General features: G+C 44.3%; 1 protein-coding gene across 1 annotated transcript; it reads left to right on the top strand.

Annotated features, from left to right (window-relative positions):
• Positions 1–1,871: 1,871 nt before the first annotated feature.
• On the top strand, positions 1,872–6,694 carry TOB1 (transducer of ERBB2, 1). The gene is made up of 2 exons (XM_084648408.1): positions 1,872–2,045; positions 5,321–6,694. Exon 2 carries the CDS (start codon positions 5,460–5,462, stop codon positions 6,435–6,437), a length of 978 nt encoding a protein of 325 aa, XP_084504534.1. The 5' UTR covers positions 1,872–2,045; positions 5,321–5,459; the 3' UTR covers positions 6,438–6,694.
• The last annotated feature ends 5,406 nt before the right edge of the window (positions 6,695–12,100 follow it).

Raw genomic sequence — 12,100 nt, forward strand, 5'->3', positions numbered from 1 at the left:
TTGTGGCTGCCCCTCCCAAAAACTGGTTTTGAATACTCTGCCCATCCTACTCTCCCTACATTCTGGGGATGTAACTCTCCCCACCCCCCACCCCCAGCAGGGGGTACCAGCTGCAGTGAGCCTGGCCTAGTGTGGCTCATCTGTCACTCCTATAGAAACAGGATCTTTGCCTGCTCTAATCTTTTCTTTTCTCATCCCTTTCCTCCCAGCCTCCTCTCTCTGAGTGACAGTTTTCCTCACCCAATGGCTTTTCAAGGATCACCCTTCCCATCTTCTCTATCCTTCTTTCCCCTCCCTCCTTGTCTCCCCCTTCTAACTCCTCCCTCCTGCCTCCCCTCTGACTCTCTTCCTCCTTTCCTCACCCTCCCTTTTCTTCTCTCCCTGCCCCCCCCCCAGGTGACTCAGTGGCAGTACAGGCTCACACTGATTGGAGGAGGTGACACCAGTGGTGGTGCTAGGCCTTGGCCCTTGGTGACTGACACCTCTGGCAACCCGTGGCAGGACACCAGGAGGTGTGGCTGCTCCCTGCATCACCGCCCCCCCCCCATGCCCCATCCCTGTGGAGAGGGAAGATAAGGGGTGGAGGGGGCAGGCCCAGCCAGCCCCCTTGCCCTTGAGGTGGCCACAAAGGGGGCTAGGGTGACCCTAGCAGGCAGCTTCTGCAGTAACACTTCTCGGGGCAGCGGAGGGGGGTGGGTGTATTAACGCTTTACTGTGCCACATTCACCTCGCCGGCTCCCTCCCTCCCTAATCGGTTCTCCCCTCCCGCTGCCTTCCAGGGCGCTTCCTTCCCAGGCACCCCAGAGATCATGGGAGTTGTAGTTCCACGCAGGCTGCCTCCATTACTGAAGGGGGTGACCTAGGGTGTTGATGCAACCAGGCTCTGGGAATGGGAGGGGAGAAAGGGGGGGAGGGGGTGAATGAGTTGACGTAGAGGGCGGACACTCCTCCCTGGCCCCTGAGATGGGGGGGATGGGACACAAAGGGAATGGGGGAGGGTATATGGAACTTGGGTGGAAGCACAGGGAGGAGTAGATAGATTTAGGGGGAAGGAGAGAGCTGGGGGGGGGGATATACAGGGAGGTCGTAGAGAACGAGATGGGGATGGGAGAGAATGTATGGAGAAGGGGAGGGGATAAAGAGCTAGGAAGAGACGTGGGGAGGATGGGATGCACAGCAGTAGGGATGGGAGAGAGGGGTATATAAGGAGGAATTAGGGGATAATCAAGGGAAAGCAGCAGGGGAAGGAAGGTTACAGGGGGAAGGGAGATGGAGGAGGCAGGGGAATGGCAGGTGAGGAAGGGCCAGGCAGGGCAGTGGGAGGGGGAATAGGGCAGGCGGAATCAATCAAGATGTGGGAAGGAGGAGCATGGGAGGGGTCAGGCAGAGGTAAGGGAGGAAAGTGGGTGTTGGATGCAAAAGGCAGGTATACGGGAGAGGGAAGGAATAGGCAGGGGGTATAAGGGTTGGGAGGAGAAGGGGCTCAGGAGTGCGAGGGCGTTGAGTGGGACAGACAGGTATATGGGAGAGAGGCAGGGGGTAGCAGTATCAGCAGAGTTGGTAGAAGAAAGGGCCAGGCAGAGTGGTGGGAGGGGGATGGGAGAAGGAGTGGGTAGATGGGTTGGGAGGAGAAGGGGCCAGGCAGGGTGTGGGTGTGAGGGATGGGCAGGGGTGTAGGCAGGGGTAGGGGATAGAGAGGGAGGGGCAGCCAGGGGAAGGGCGGGGCAAGGCAGTGCGCTGGGGGCGGGGCGGTGGGAGGGGTAGGGCGGTCATGGCGGTGGGAGGGGCACGCAGGGCACGGCAGCGCGCTGGGGGCGGGGCCGGACGGGGGGGCGGGGCAAGGGAGGCGATATATACGGGCGCAGTGGGAGCCCCCCGCTGGAGAAGGAGTCAAGCTGCTGTGGCGGAGCGCGCCCGTCCCGGGGTGTGAGCAGGGCAGCCCCCCCCCTCCCCCGCAGCGAGCCGGCTCTCGGACATGGGGCTTCGGCACTGAGACCCCCGCACCTCACTGGGACTGTTTGCACTACCCCCTACACCCACCCCGGGTGAGTACCGCCGCCGGCTCGGGGGCGAGTGCCGGCTGGGCGGGCCCGCTAGGGTCCGGGGCGGGGGAACAGACGCGGTGAGGTGGCTGTGAATGAGGTGCCGGCACAGACCGGGAGGGGCAGTAGAGTGGGGGGGAGGGCAGTGGGGGGGTTGGCACACGCGGGGGGGGGAGGGCAGTGGGGGGGTTGGCACACGCGGGGGGGGGAGGGCAGTGGGGGGGTTGGCACACGCGGGGGGGGGAGGGCAGTGGGGGGGTTGGCACACGCGGGGGGGGAGGGCAGTGGGGGGGTTGGCACACGCGGGGGGGGGAGGGCAGTGGGGGGGTTGGCACACGCGGGGGGGGGAGGGCAGTGGGAGGGCGGGGGGGGTTGGCGCGCGGGGGGGGAAAGGGGTGTGCCGAGCCTGGAGGGGTTGGCACACCCCTGGGGGGGTGTTGAGAGTGGGGTTGGCACAGCCCCATGCAGGAGGGTTGTGGAGCTGTAGAGAAGGGTTGGCAGAGCCCCGTGAGGGGGAGGGCTTTGAAGCCAGAAGGGGGGGTGTTGTCATGGCCCCGTGGGGGGTGAGGGCTGTGGAGCCGGGGTTGGGGTGTTGGCACAGCCCTGTGTGTGGGGGGGTTGAGCTGGGGGGGTTTAGCACAGCCCAGTGGAGCTGGGGGGGGGGGGGTTGGCTTGGCCCCATGGGTGGGAGGGCTATGGAGCCGGAGTTGCGGGGGGTTGGCACAGCCTCGTGCGGAGAAGGGCTATTGAGCCGGAGTGGGGGTGGTTGGCACATTCTGGGGGGGGCTGTGGAGCAGGAGTGGGGGGGTTGGCACAGCCTCGTGTGGGGAAGGGCTATGGAGCTGTAGTGGGGGGGGTTTGGCACGGCCCCGTGTGGGGAGGGGCTGTGGAGCCGAGCTGGGGGGGGGTTGGCACAGACCCATGGGGGAGAAGGAGCAGGACCAGGGAAGTGGGATTGGAACAGGCCTATGGGGGAGGGGAATTGACCCAGCCCTGTGGGGGGGGTGGGGATCGGGGCAATGAGAATGTGGGTAGGGCCTGACACAATTGCATAGAGGTACTTCGGTCAGTGGCAAAGCCATGGGTGCGAGGACCCTCCCAAAGGGGTTCATTTTACACATCATGGTTCAGAGGAGTGAGTTTTGCATAAACTGACTCGTATATATCGTTGTGCTTGGGCATTTTAACCAGCACTAACAGCCTTTAGGGCTCTGCCTAATCAAGCAAAGGTTGAGGGGTGTCACTGGGAGTGGGGTACACAGGAGAACTGGGTATTGGCCTTGTTAGTGCAGGAGAGAGTGCCTGGCTTATCCCCTTTCTCTCCAGTCATCCCTCTTCCCCTTCATTTTGTCTCTTGTGGGCTCAGAAAATGCTCTTCCTCCTTCTCTTGCTGCTGGTAGAGCTCCCAGGGCTGTGAGCAGAAATCTAATGAGACCCAACTGTCTGGTTATGTAACTCCCCACACAGTGCTTAAGGCTCTTGTTTTTAACCCCCACTGCCATTGCCATTAGAATAATTAACATGCTTAGATACCTTAGAAATGTCATCCTCCTTTTAAAAAAACAAAACACCTGTTTGCAGTGTTCAAGCTGTTTGGTTTATTCAGTTGCTTGTACCACGGCTCAATTTTGGGGCTTACAAGAATTTGTAGTTTCTGCTCGGTGTTTTTGAGAATCATTTTATCCTAAAGGACATTGGGAAGGGGAGATGAAACAGATGGATTAATAAATCATTTTTAGTGTCCCTTTTAACTACCCCAATCAACTTTTTCCATACCGAATTAGTCCCCTTTTGTAAATATCTTCTGTTTGCCCTTGATCTTTCCTTATCCCCGCCCAGTGCTGATCCAGCAAATGTTTAAAGGTCGCCTTATCATACAGCCTCTCAGGCTGTTCCCATATCATGTTTGAGGGGGGAGATTAAAGGAGGCTTTAAAAATGGGGTTAAATTTTGCAAAACTACCCAATTGGGGCAGGATATAAAAAGGGATTGCAGAATTTGGAAATTGGCTTTGACTTTTCCAGTTCCTTAATGACTGATTTACTAAATTTTGTAAATTGTCATGCTGTGCCAAACAAAAAACTTTTAGGTAAAATACTGCTGTAGGTGTTAACTCAAAATGTATTGTTTTTTTGCTTAAACTATGATTGAAACTCCATCTTTAAATCAGACTGTTATACTAAGGTATTGCAGGATTTTCAGTAGCAAGGCATGTTATTTTACATATTGCTCTTGTCCCTTGTTTTAACTGTATATTTATGTGAACTTCTGTTATACCCTTAATGAAGGAGTGACTTCCATGGCTCCATTTTATATACAGTATAAAATCTGAAGAGGGAGAGAGGCAATCTCATGAAAATGAGGATTGACCCTATTGGCTATAATAGCTTTATAAAATTCCCATATATGTTGATTTGTTTTAAAATGTGCATTTAGCTGATATTTAAGCAGTTTTTATAGAAGATGAAAATTTTTGAACCAGTAGATAGGAATGGATTCATTGACCATTACTACCAGCCATAATTAAGACTGAAAATGTGTATTTGCTGTATTGTGTGTGCACAATGTGTGTTTAAAGTATTCTTATAATAGTTCTAGAGGGAGAGGAAAAGAATACCTGTCCTTGGTCAGTAGACACTTTTTTCAGTTGTATTTTCCATCAAATGCACAGTTGGTGCAGGTGTTTGGCTTTGACTTAAAACGATATATGTGGCATAGTTAAATTATATAAGTGCCAAAATGCATCTAAAACAACCAGTAGATATTTTTTTAGTATATCTGTAACTTAAAGCCCAACTGATATGTTTGCAAACCTTAAAATGAGAACTGGTTCTTTGACTGAGACCTTTTACACTAAATTAATAGCTTGGTGCTAAATTTTGCAGCTGAGTTCTATAAATCACCCAGAATAGGGGATTGGTAATTGAACCCCTGACAGGCCTGGCACGGTTAGCATTGCTATGACGTCCTAGACACACACTTGCTGCTTTGCAAATAACTTAAGGGCTGAACTGCAAGCTCAAATGATTTTGAAATGACTTATGCTGTACTCATTAAACACCTTCCTAATGCATCTTCCATAGTATTGTTTATAAGTTCTGCAGAATGTATTTGAGGTCCTCCGTTTTAACTGTCATGTTCATAGGCAATATGTTACAAATGTCTTCTGATGGGAAATAACCTATTCTAGATAGAGTGAGAGACCAAAATATTAGGCTTTGGAGCCTGATCTTACGCTTTCCTTATTTGGATATATTTGCTTTTGTTTTTTCTTAAAGGAACAAGAACACTCAAGGTGAAAGGATAATAATCTACTAGAATCAGCACTTTGAATGAAATTTTGTTTCCCTGTGGCATCTTGAACACTTTTTTTTTCTTTGGGTTTTGAAACAGACATTAAACTTTGGCATAGCAGCTATGCAGGTTGAAATCCAAGTAGCACTCAATTTTATTATTTCATATTTGTACAATAAGCTTCCCAGACGACGTGTCAACATTTTTGGTGAAGAGCTTGAAAGACTTCTTAAAAAGAAGTATGAAGGGCACTGGTATCCGGAAAAGCCATACAAAGGATCAGGGTATAGATGTATACATGTAGGGGAGAAAGTGGACCCAGTCATAGAACAAGCATCCAAAGAGAGTGGTTTGGACATTGATGATGTTCGCGGCAACCTGCCTCAGGATCTTAGTGTTTGGATTGACCCATTTGAGGTTTCATATCAAATTGGTGAAAAGGGACCAGTGAAAGTGCTTTATGTGGATGATAATGAAAATGGATGTGAGTTGGATAAGGAAATCAAGAACAGCTTTAACCCAGAGGCCCAGGTGTTCATGCCAATTAGTGACCCGGCATCTTCAGTGTCTAGCTCTCCTTCTCCTCCCTTTGGTCACTCTGCTGCTGTGAGCCCAACTTTCATGCCCCGCTCCACTCAGCCTTTAACCTTCACCACTGCCACATTTGCTGCCACCAAGTTTGGCTCGACCAAAATGAAGAATAGCGGCCGTAGCAACAAGGTCGCCCGCACTTCTCCCACCAACCTTGGCTTGAATGTCAATGACTTGTTGAAGCAGAAAGCCCTTTCCTCCTCCATGCACTCGCTCTATGGGCTTGGCCTAGGCAGTCAGCAGCAGCAGCAGCAACAGCAGAAGACTTCTGCCCTTTCTCCTAATGCAAAGGAGTTCATTTTCCCTAACATGCAGGGTCAAGGTAATACCAGTAGCATATTTCCTGGTGACAGCCCCCTTAACCTCAGTCCTCTCCAGTACAGTAATGCCTTTGATATGTTTGCAGCCTATGGAGGTCTAAATGAGAAGTCTTTTGTTGATGGCTTGAATTTTAGCTTAAACAACATGCAGTATTCTAACCAGCAATTCCAGCCTGTTATGGCTAACTAAAAATAAAACAAAAATGAAATTCAAATAAATCCTATTGTACAAGTTCAAATGCACGTACCCAAGGGTGTATCTTTTTTCCACTTCTTGAGACTTTTTTAAAGCTTGTAGTATGAATACATTCAAGCTTGGTTAGATAAATACAACATGCATCTTTTTTCATTTGCCAGCCAAGCACAAAGTTATTTTATACTGACTGTACGTTAAAAAATATACTCAAAATATGGCCTCTTACAGTATTTAAGATATAGCAAGGACATGGCTGATTTTATATATATATATATATATATATATATATATATATATATAAAAAGAGGCACTAATAAGTGGGTTTATTGGTCTTTTTCTAATTGTATAATTTAATTTAGTACAAAGTTTGTAAAATATCAGAGTATATATATTGTTTCTACAACATGGTATTGCATTTATATCTTTTTACTACAGTGATCTGTGAGAGCTGCAGCAGCTTCATGTTGTATTTTTTTTACTGAAATTGTAAAATATCCATCTTAGACATCAATTATTCTAAAAAAAAATTTAAAGTGTACAGAATATTCCTTAGTGGTGGAATTAAAATGTACGAAATATTTGCTTTTTTCAAAAAGAAACAAAATTGTATTTTCTGTTAAAGTTTAAAGATTTTTGCTATATATTATGGAAGAAAATGTAATCGTATATATTAATTTTGTACCTACATTGTGCAATACTTGAAAAAATGGTATAAAAGTATTTTGAGTCAGTGTCTTACATGTTAAGAGGGACTGAAATAGTTTATATTAAGTTTGTATTAAAATTCTTTAAAATTAAATGGCTGTTGTGGTCTTTGTTTTAGTATTGTGCTGAGCATAAGAGCACTGCAGTTATTGTGTTGTAAATGCTAATGATGCAAAAAGGTCTGACTCAGTGCATCACAAAGGAATGATGGAAAGTGGTTGCTCTACTTGACACACCGCGATAATAGGTTGCTTTACCTAAAATAGTTCTTGCAAAGCACACAGCTTGATTAAGTACTTGGCTAGCATTATTTGAACAAACATTCACAAACAAGTTTTCCATATGTGCAGTCATTTACAACTGGATCAGATGGTGGTTTTTTTAGTTTACCCTTGAGAATTAAGATTACAAGTTTTTTTTAATGTTGAGTTACTGTGTGATATGACATATCTAGAAAGGACTCAGGTATTGCAGTGAAATTCACTTCCCATGTAATCTGAGTGGATTTGAACTATTATCTCTAGAGGTCATAGACCAATACGTCAGCATTATGTTTCTATGTTAAGAAGTAATAGCTCAGAAAGTAGAGTGAATAAAATTTTTGATTTACAGTCAAACTGATTCTTAAACTTTCATCTTATAATCTATTTAAAAAATTAATGTAACTACAGTATTTGACAATGAATAAGTTATATTCCAGAAATAGATGGAACAGCTGCTGTTCTAATTTACTGGGCTTCCAAAGCATGAACATTTTACTTGAGTTATCCATATGAGTGTCTGGAAGAAAATTCAGAGGCTGTTAGACTAGCCTGCTGCCTTGAGCTGACAAAACAGGTAAACTGACAGAATATTTTGGAGGTATTTTCCCCATTCTTGCATGTTCTTTTGAGCACTGATGCTCATTGATTTTATTGAGGGGTACTGGAACTGTCTTGCATTATTTTTAATCCTTAAAGCAGCTAACAGAATCAACAGTTTGTTCAAACTGCCCACTGTAATTCTAGTTTTACAATGGGAGCAAGTTAATGGAACTATAATTGACAGTATAGTGCCTCATATTAAAAATCCATTTTAAGCTAAAACTCGATAGTTAAATTTGTCTGAACCTTGATTTTTCTAAAACCGGCCTTTGTGAATGGGGCTTGGTCCTAGCCCACTTGAGTTTACAAGACTTAGGCACAAAATCACCACATGGTTTGGTTTGAGAAGAAGAGTCTAGCTTTTTCTAGGAGTAGCCAAGTACAGTACTGGAAGTAAAAACAAGGTGAGGTGTTTGGCCTGCAGTGGAGAGAATGGGGCTATGAAGAAGTATTGGGCTAGCAAAGGGATTTGTCAGAGATGCAGGACTGACAATGCTATCCTAAGTCCCATGATGACTAAAGTTCAAACACAGCAATAGTGTGTGTGGTTTTTTTAGGCGTTCATTCCTCCCTGTGTTTAACTAGCTTGTTTGTATTGAGTTCACCATCTGGCTTACCTTGACATTAATCAAGCAACAATGAACAAGTATAAATGAAATTCTACAGCTTAGTATCCAGTTTTAAATTAAGGTTTTTATTTTAAAAAGGAAGTACCTACCTCTGAAAGGTGTTCAAATTCAAATCTGGAAAATGTCAAGTAAATAATACCCTGAAAAATACACTCTTTAACCTAATAATGCTGTTATGTTGTTGGTGTTCATGTGTCTAGACTTAATTGTTTAAAAAAAAAATTGTCCAAACATTCAGCCTGGATGATGATGATTATCTGAGCTCTCTAAGACTAAGGTGGGGAGATGTGCAGCTGGTTTAGGAGGCTTGGATAACTGGGATCATAATATATAGTCCAGAGATTTTTCATTCCCCATGTTTTAAATAGGTGATCTTTCCTATTACAGGCTATTGGGTTTCTTCTTTCATTGCTTATCCTCTGCCCATTCCAAGTCATTCACTTTCATAGTATCCATCTCTGGTGTTTTATAGATGTAGGATGATACCAGGTGAGGAATAATCTGCAGGAAGGAGAGACCCTTTTTTAAAAATCTGGTATGCGGCCTATTTTATTCACTTAGTTGATCATGCACTAAAGTCTTGGAGTTCAATGTTGCCTCAAACATTTCCATTGCAACATTCTGTCCTAAATGAGTGCCAAGTAAATCTTCTCCTGTTCAGTTTACACATACCCAGTATTCTCCCATCACAGAAATACTTCCTTGTGAATACAGGGAGAGAAGTGGCCAAAAGGTATTGGGAGGGGGAAAGAATTTGCCCATGTAAGCAATTTCTTCATATTTTTTCTTCTGAACGTGCAATTTATTCCTCTAAAATCTCCAGTGTTTAACTTCCAACGATGCCTTTGACACCAAAGAAAGGGGCAAAAATGTAAGTCTGCTTCTTTCCTCTATGCATGAGTAATTCCTGCTCTTCCTTTGAGATACTGCACAACACAAGTTGAAAAAAAATTCCCATGTCCTACTGTTAAAATCTTAAACCAATCCAAAGTAATAAACTCCTTAGAACTAAGTTTTTTATAAATTGTGCAGGCTTGTAATTGTCTTGATTTTTGGATTGAATATGCACTAATTAATAGTTGTATAATCACCATTTGTGACATTTAAGTGCAATTTATTTTAATAGTCCCTTTATAAAATACTGGCAGGCTGTACATATTTTTCTATGATCACACAGCCATAAAATATGTGGAGATACAAAGCACCTCCCCAAGCAGAAAATAATGCAGGCATTGCACATGTGATACTTGTATCCTTGCTCAACTAGAATAGAATCTTTTGTTATGGACAACAGATTGTAGGACTTCATCGCAAGATCAAGCAATGAAGATTAATCTGATGTGTGGAGATAAAAATAGAACACCCATCCTCACATATTAGTAGGAAATCTCAATTACTCTAAATAATTACCCATTTTGCCATCCCTGTCCTTCAGATTGAGCACTTGGTGTGTCTTTATTTAGATCAATGTTGTCCTTGTATTGTACAACTGGGACCAGAGTCTGATGGCAGTTACCCCGGTGTAAACCTGTACTGTATCAAAGTATGTGAAATAACTCCAGATGTACTGGTGTTATCTCCACTGAAGTTACAGGAGCTGCTGTGGTGTAAATGAGATTACCCACTGCTAGAGTATCATGTGCTGCAAAGTGCCCACAAAGGGCATTCTGCAGTATGGCAGTTTGAGCTATGGCATTTTTTCACTCAGCTCCTTAGGGGTGCTTTAGAACTGATTTTTGTTTTACTTGCACTCTTTTCTCAATCTCATGTGTTTTTTTTAATGACTTTAGTTCATTTCAAATATCTAGCATTTTACTTTCCATTACTTAACATAGTGTTAACTCAGATTAAATTTGTAGTTTAAATAGAGCCTAGTGACAAAGAGCTGAAGTAAGATTATTGTTGCACAGCACAGCAGTCAGGAGCAAATCCTGTCCTAGCCTTCAGGCTCTCAAAGGCTGCCTTTGATACACAAGGTGGAGAATGATTTGAGGGGTGAGGGTGCACACCCCTTTATGCAGTGTGAAGCAAAGCTCTACGGTCCAACTGTATGGCAAGGGTGTGCAGGCCCAGTATGAGATGGATACAGACTCTACTCCCCAGATCTTCCATGGTGGGTTTTGGCGATGGAGTAGGTTGTGGGGGCTGCTGCAGGAGGATTTCCTTCTGCCCCCAAATATCTGCTTGGCTCAGTTACTTGGGCTGGGCACGGTATTTTCCCCTTATAATGTGAATCTGTTCCTGTTAAAATCAATTGCAAAACCCCAGTGGCAATAGGTTCAGGACCGTAGCGAGTATCCAGCATGACCATCCTTAATTTTCTTTTAACTTTACGACAAGCCTACATAATATTTTTGTCTTTTAAAAATAAGCTTTTAGGCTGGGGCTTGGCAAGAATTCCTCACATTTTACTTGTGTTTTTTGTTTGTGCAATAACTCAAAATGAATAAAGGTCTGAAGCCTTTATTTTATTAAATGAATCTTGGTTAATAAATTTTAGCCACAAGGTCTTTAAAAGATTCTGACGATAAACCTACAATTTCAAGGTTTATAGTGGAAATTCTGGCATAAATGTAAGTGTTCTACAGAATTTCATAATGAAACTAGAACCTAGTGGGGAAAATATTTTTCAGGACAGAATTTCATCCCATTTAATAGTATTGTAAATGGAGAAATAATGTTGAGGGCATTTTTTAAAAGTTAATTTAAGAAATTGCTGCACATTTTTGCAGAGTTTTTGATTTTGTCATTGAAAATATTTTTGATTTAAAAAGTTACAGATTCTAACATTGGAAAGGAGCATTATGATCATTTAGCCAAAGTACCTCATCCTATAATTTCTGCATCAAGCTACTGCATATCTTTTAAGAGATGCTGTATAAATAGGACCCTCTCAAATTCATCATGACCATGAAAAATGCGTCATGGACCGTGAAATCTGGTCTCCCCTTCTAACCTCTGCCAAAGTTGGTCTTGTGTGTGCTTTTACCCTATACTACACAGATTTCAAGGGGGAGACCAGCATTTCTCAAACTGGGGGTTCTGATCCCAAAAGGGGTTGCTGAGGGGGGGTTGCAGTATTGCCACCCTTACCTCTGTGTTGCCTTCAGAGCTGGGTGGCTGGAGGGCAGCAACTGTTGACTGGGTGACCAGGTCTGAAGGCAGCACCCCACCAGTAGCATTTTTAAAATCCTATGACTGTGAAATAGACCAAAATGGACCATGAATTTGGTAGGACTCTATGTGTAAAGCTACCTTATCCAAATGATTTATTTTGCATTTTTGCAAAATTGCTATTTACCAGTGACTTTTCCTTTCACAATACAGTAAATATAAAAGGTATTCCTGCTTTTTTTGTATAGCGTAGGATCAGACAAAAGTAAGTATCAAATGTGAGCAAACAGAATAAATTTGCAATAAATGTGACACAAAGCATTTATATAATTTGACAGAACAACAA

This window comes from Lepidochelys olivacea, assembly GCF_965140295.1.
Source record: "Lepidochelys olivacea isolate rLepOli2 genome assembly, chromosome: 14".
Lineage (NCBI taxonomy): Eukaryota > Metazoa > Chordata > Testudines > Cheloniidae > Lepidochelys > Lepidochelys olivacea.

Bases quoted from the DNA above. Each gene is read 5' to 3' on its own strand.
- TOB1 (XM_084648408.1), top strand. From the start codon at position 5,460: ATGCAGGTTGAAATCCAAGTAGCACTCAATTTTATTATTTCATATTTG.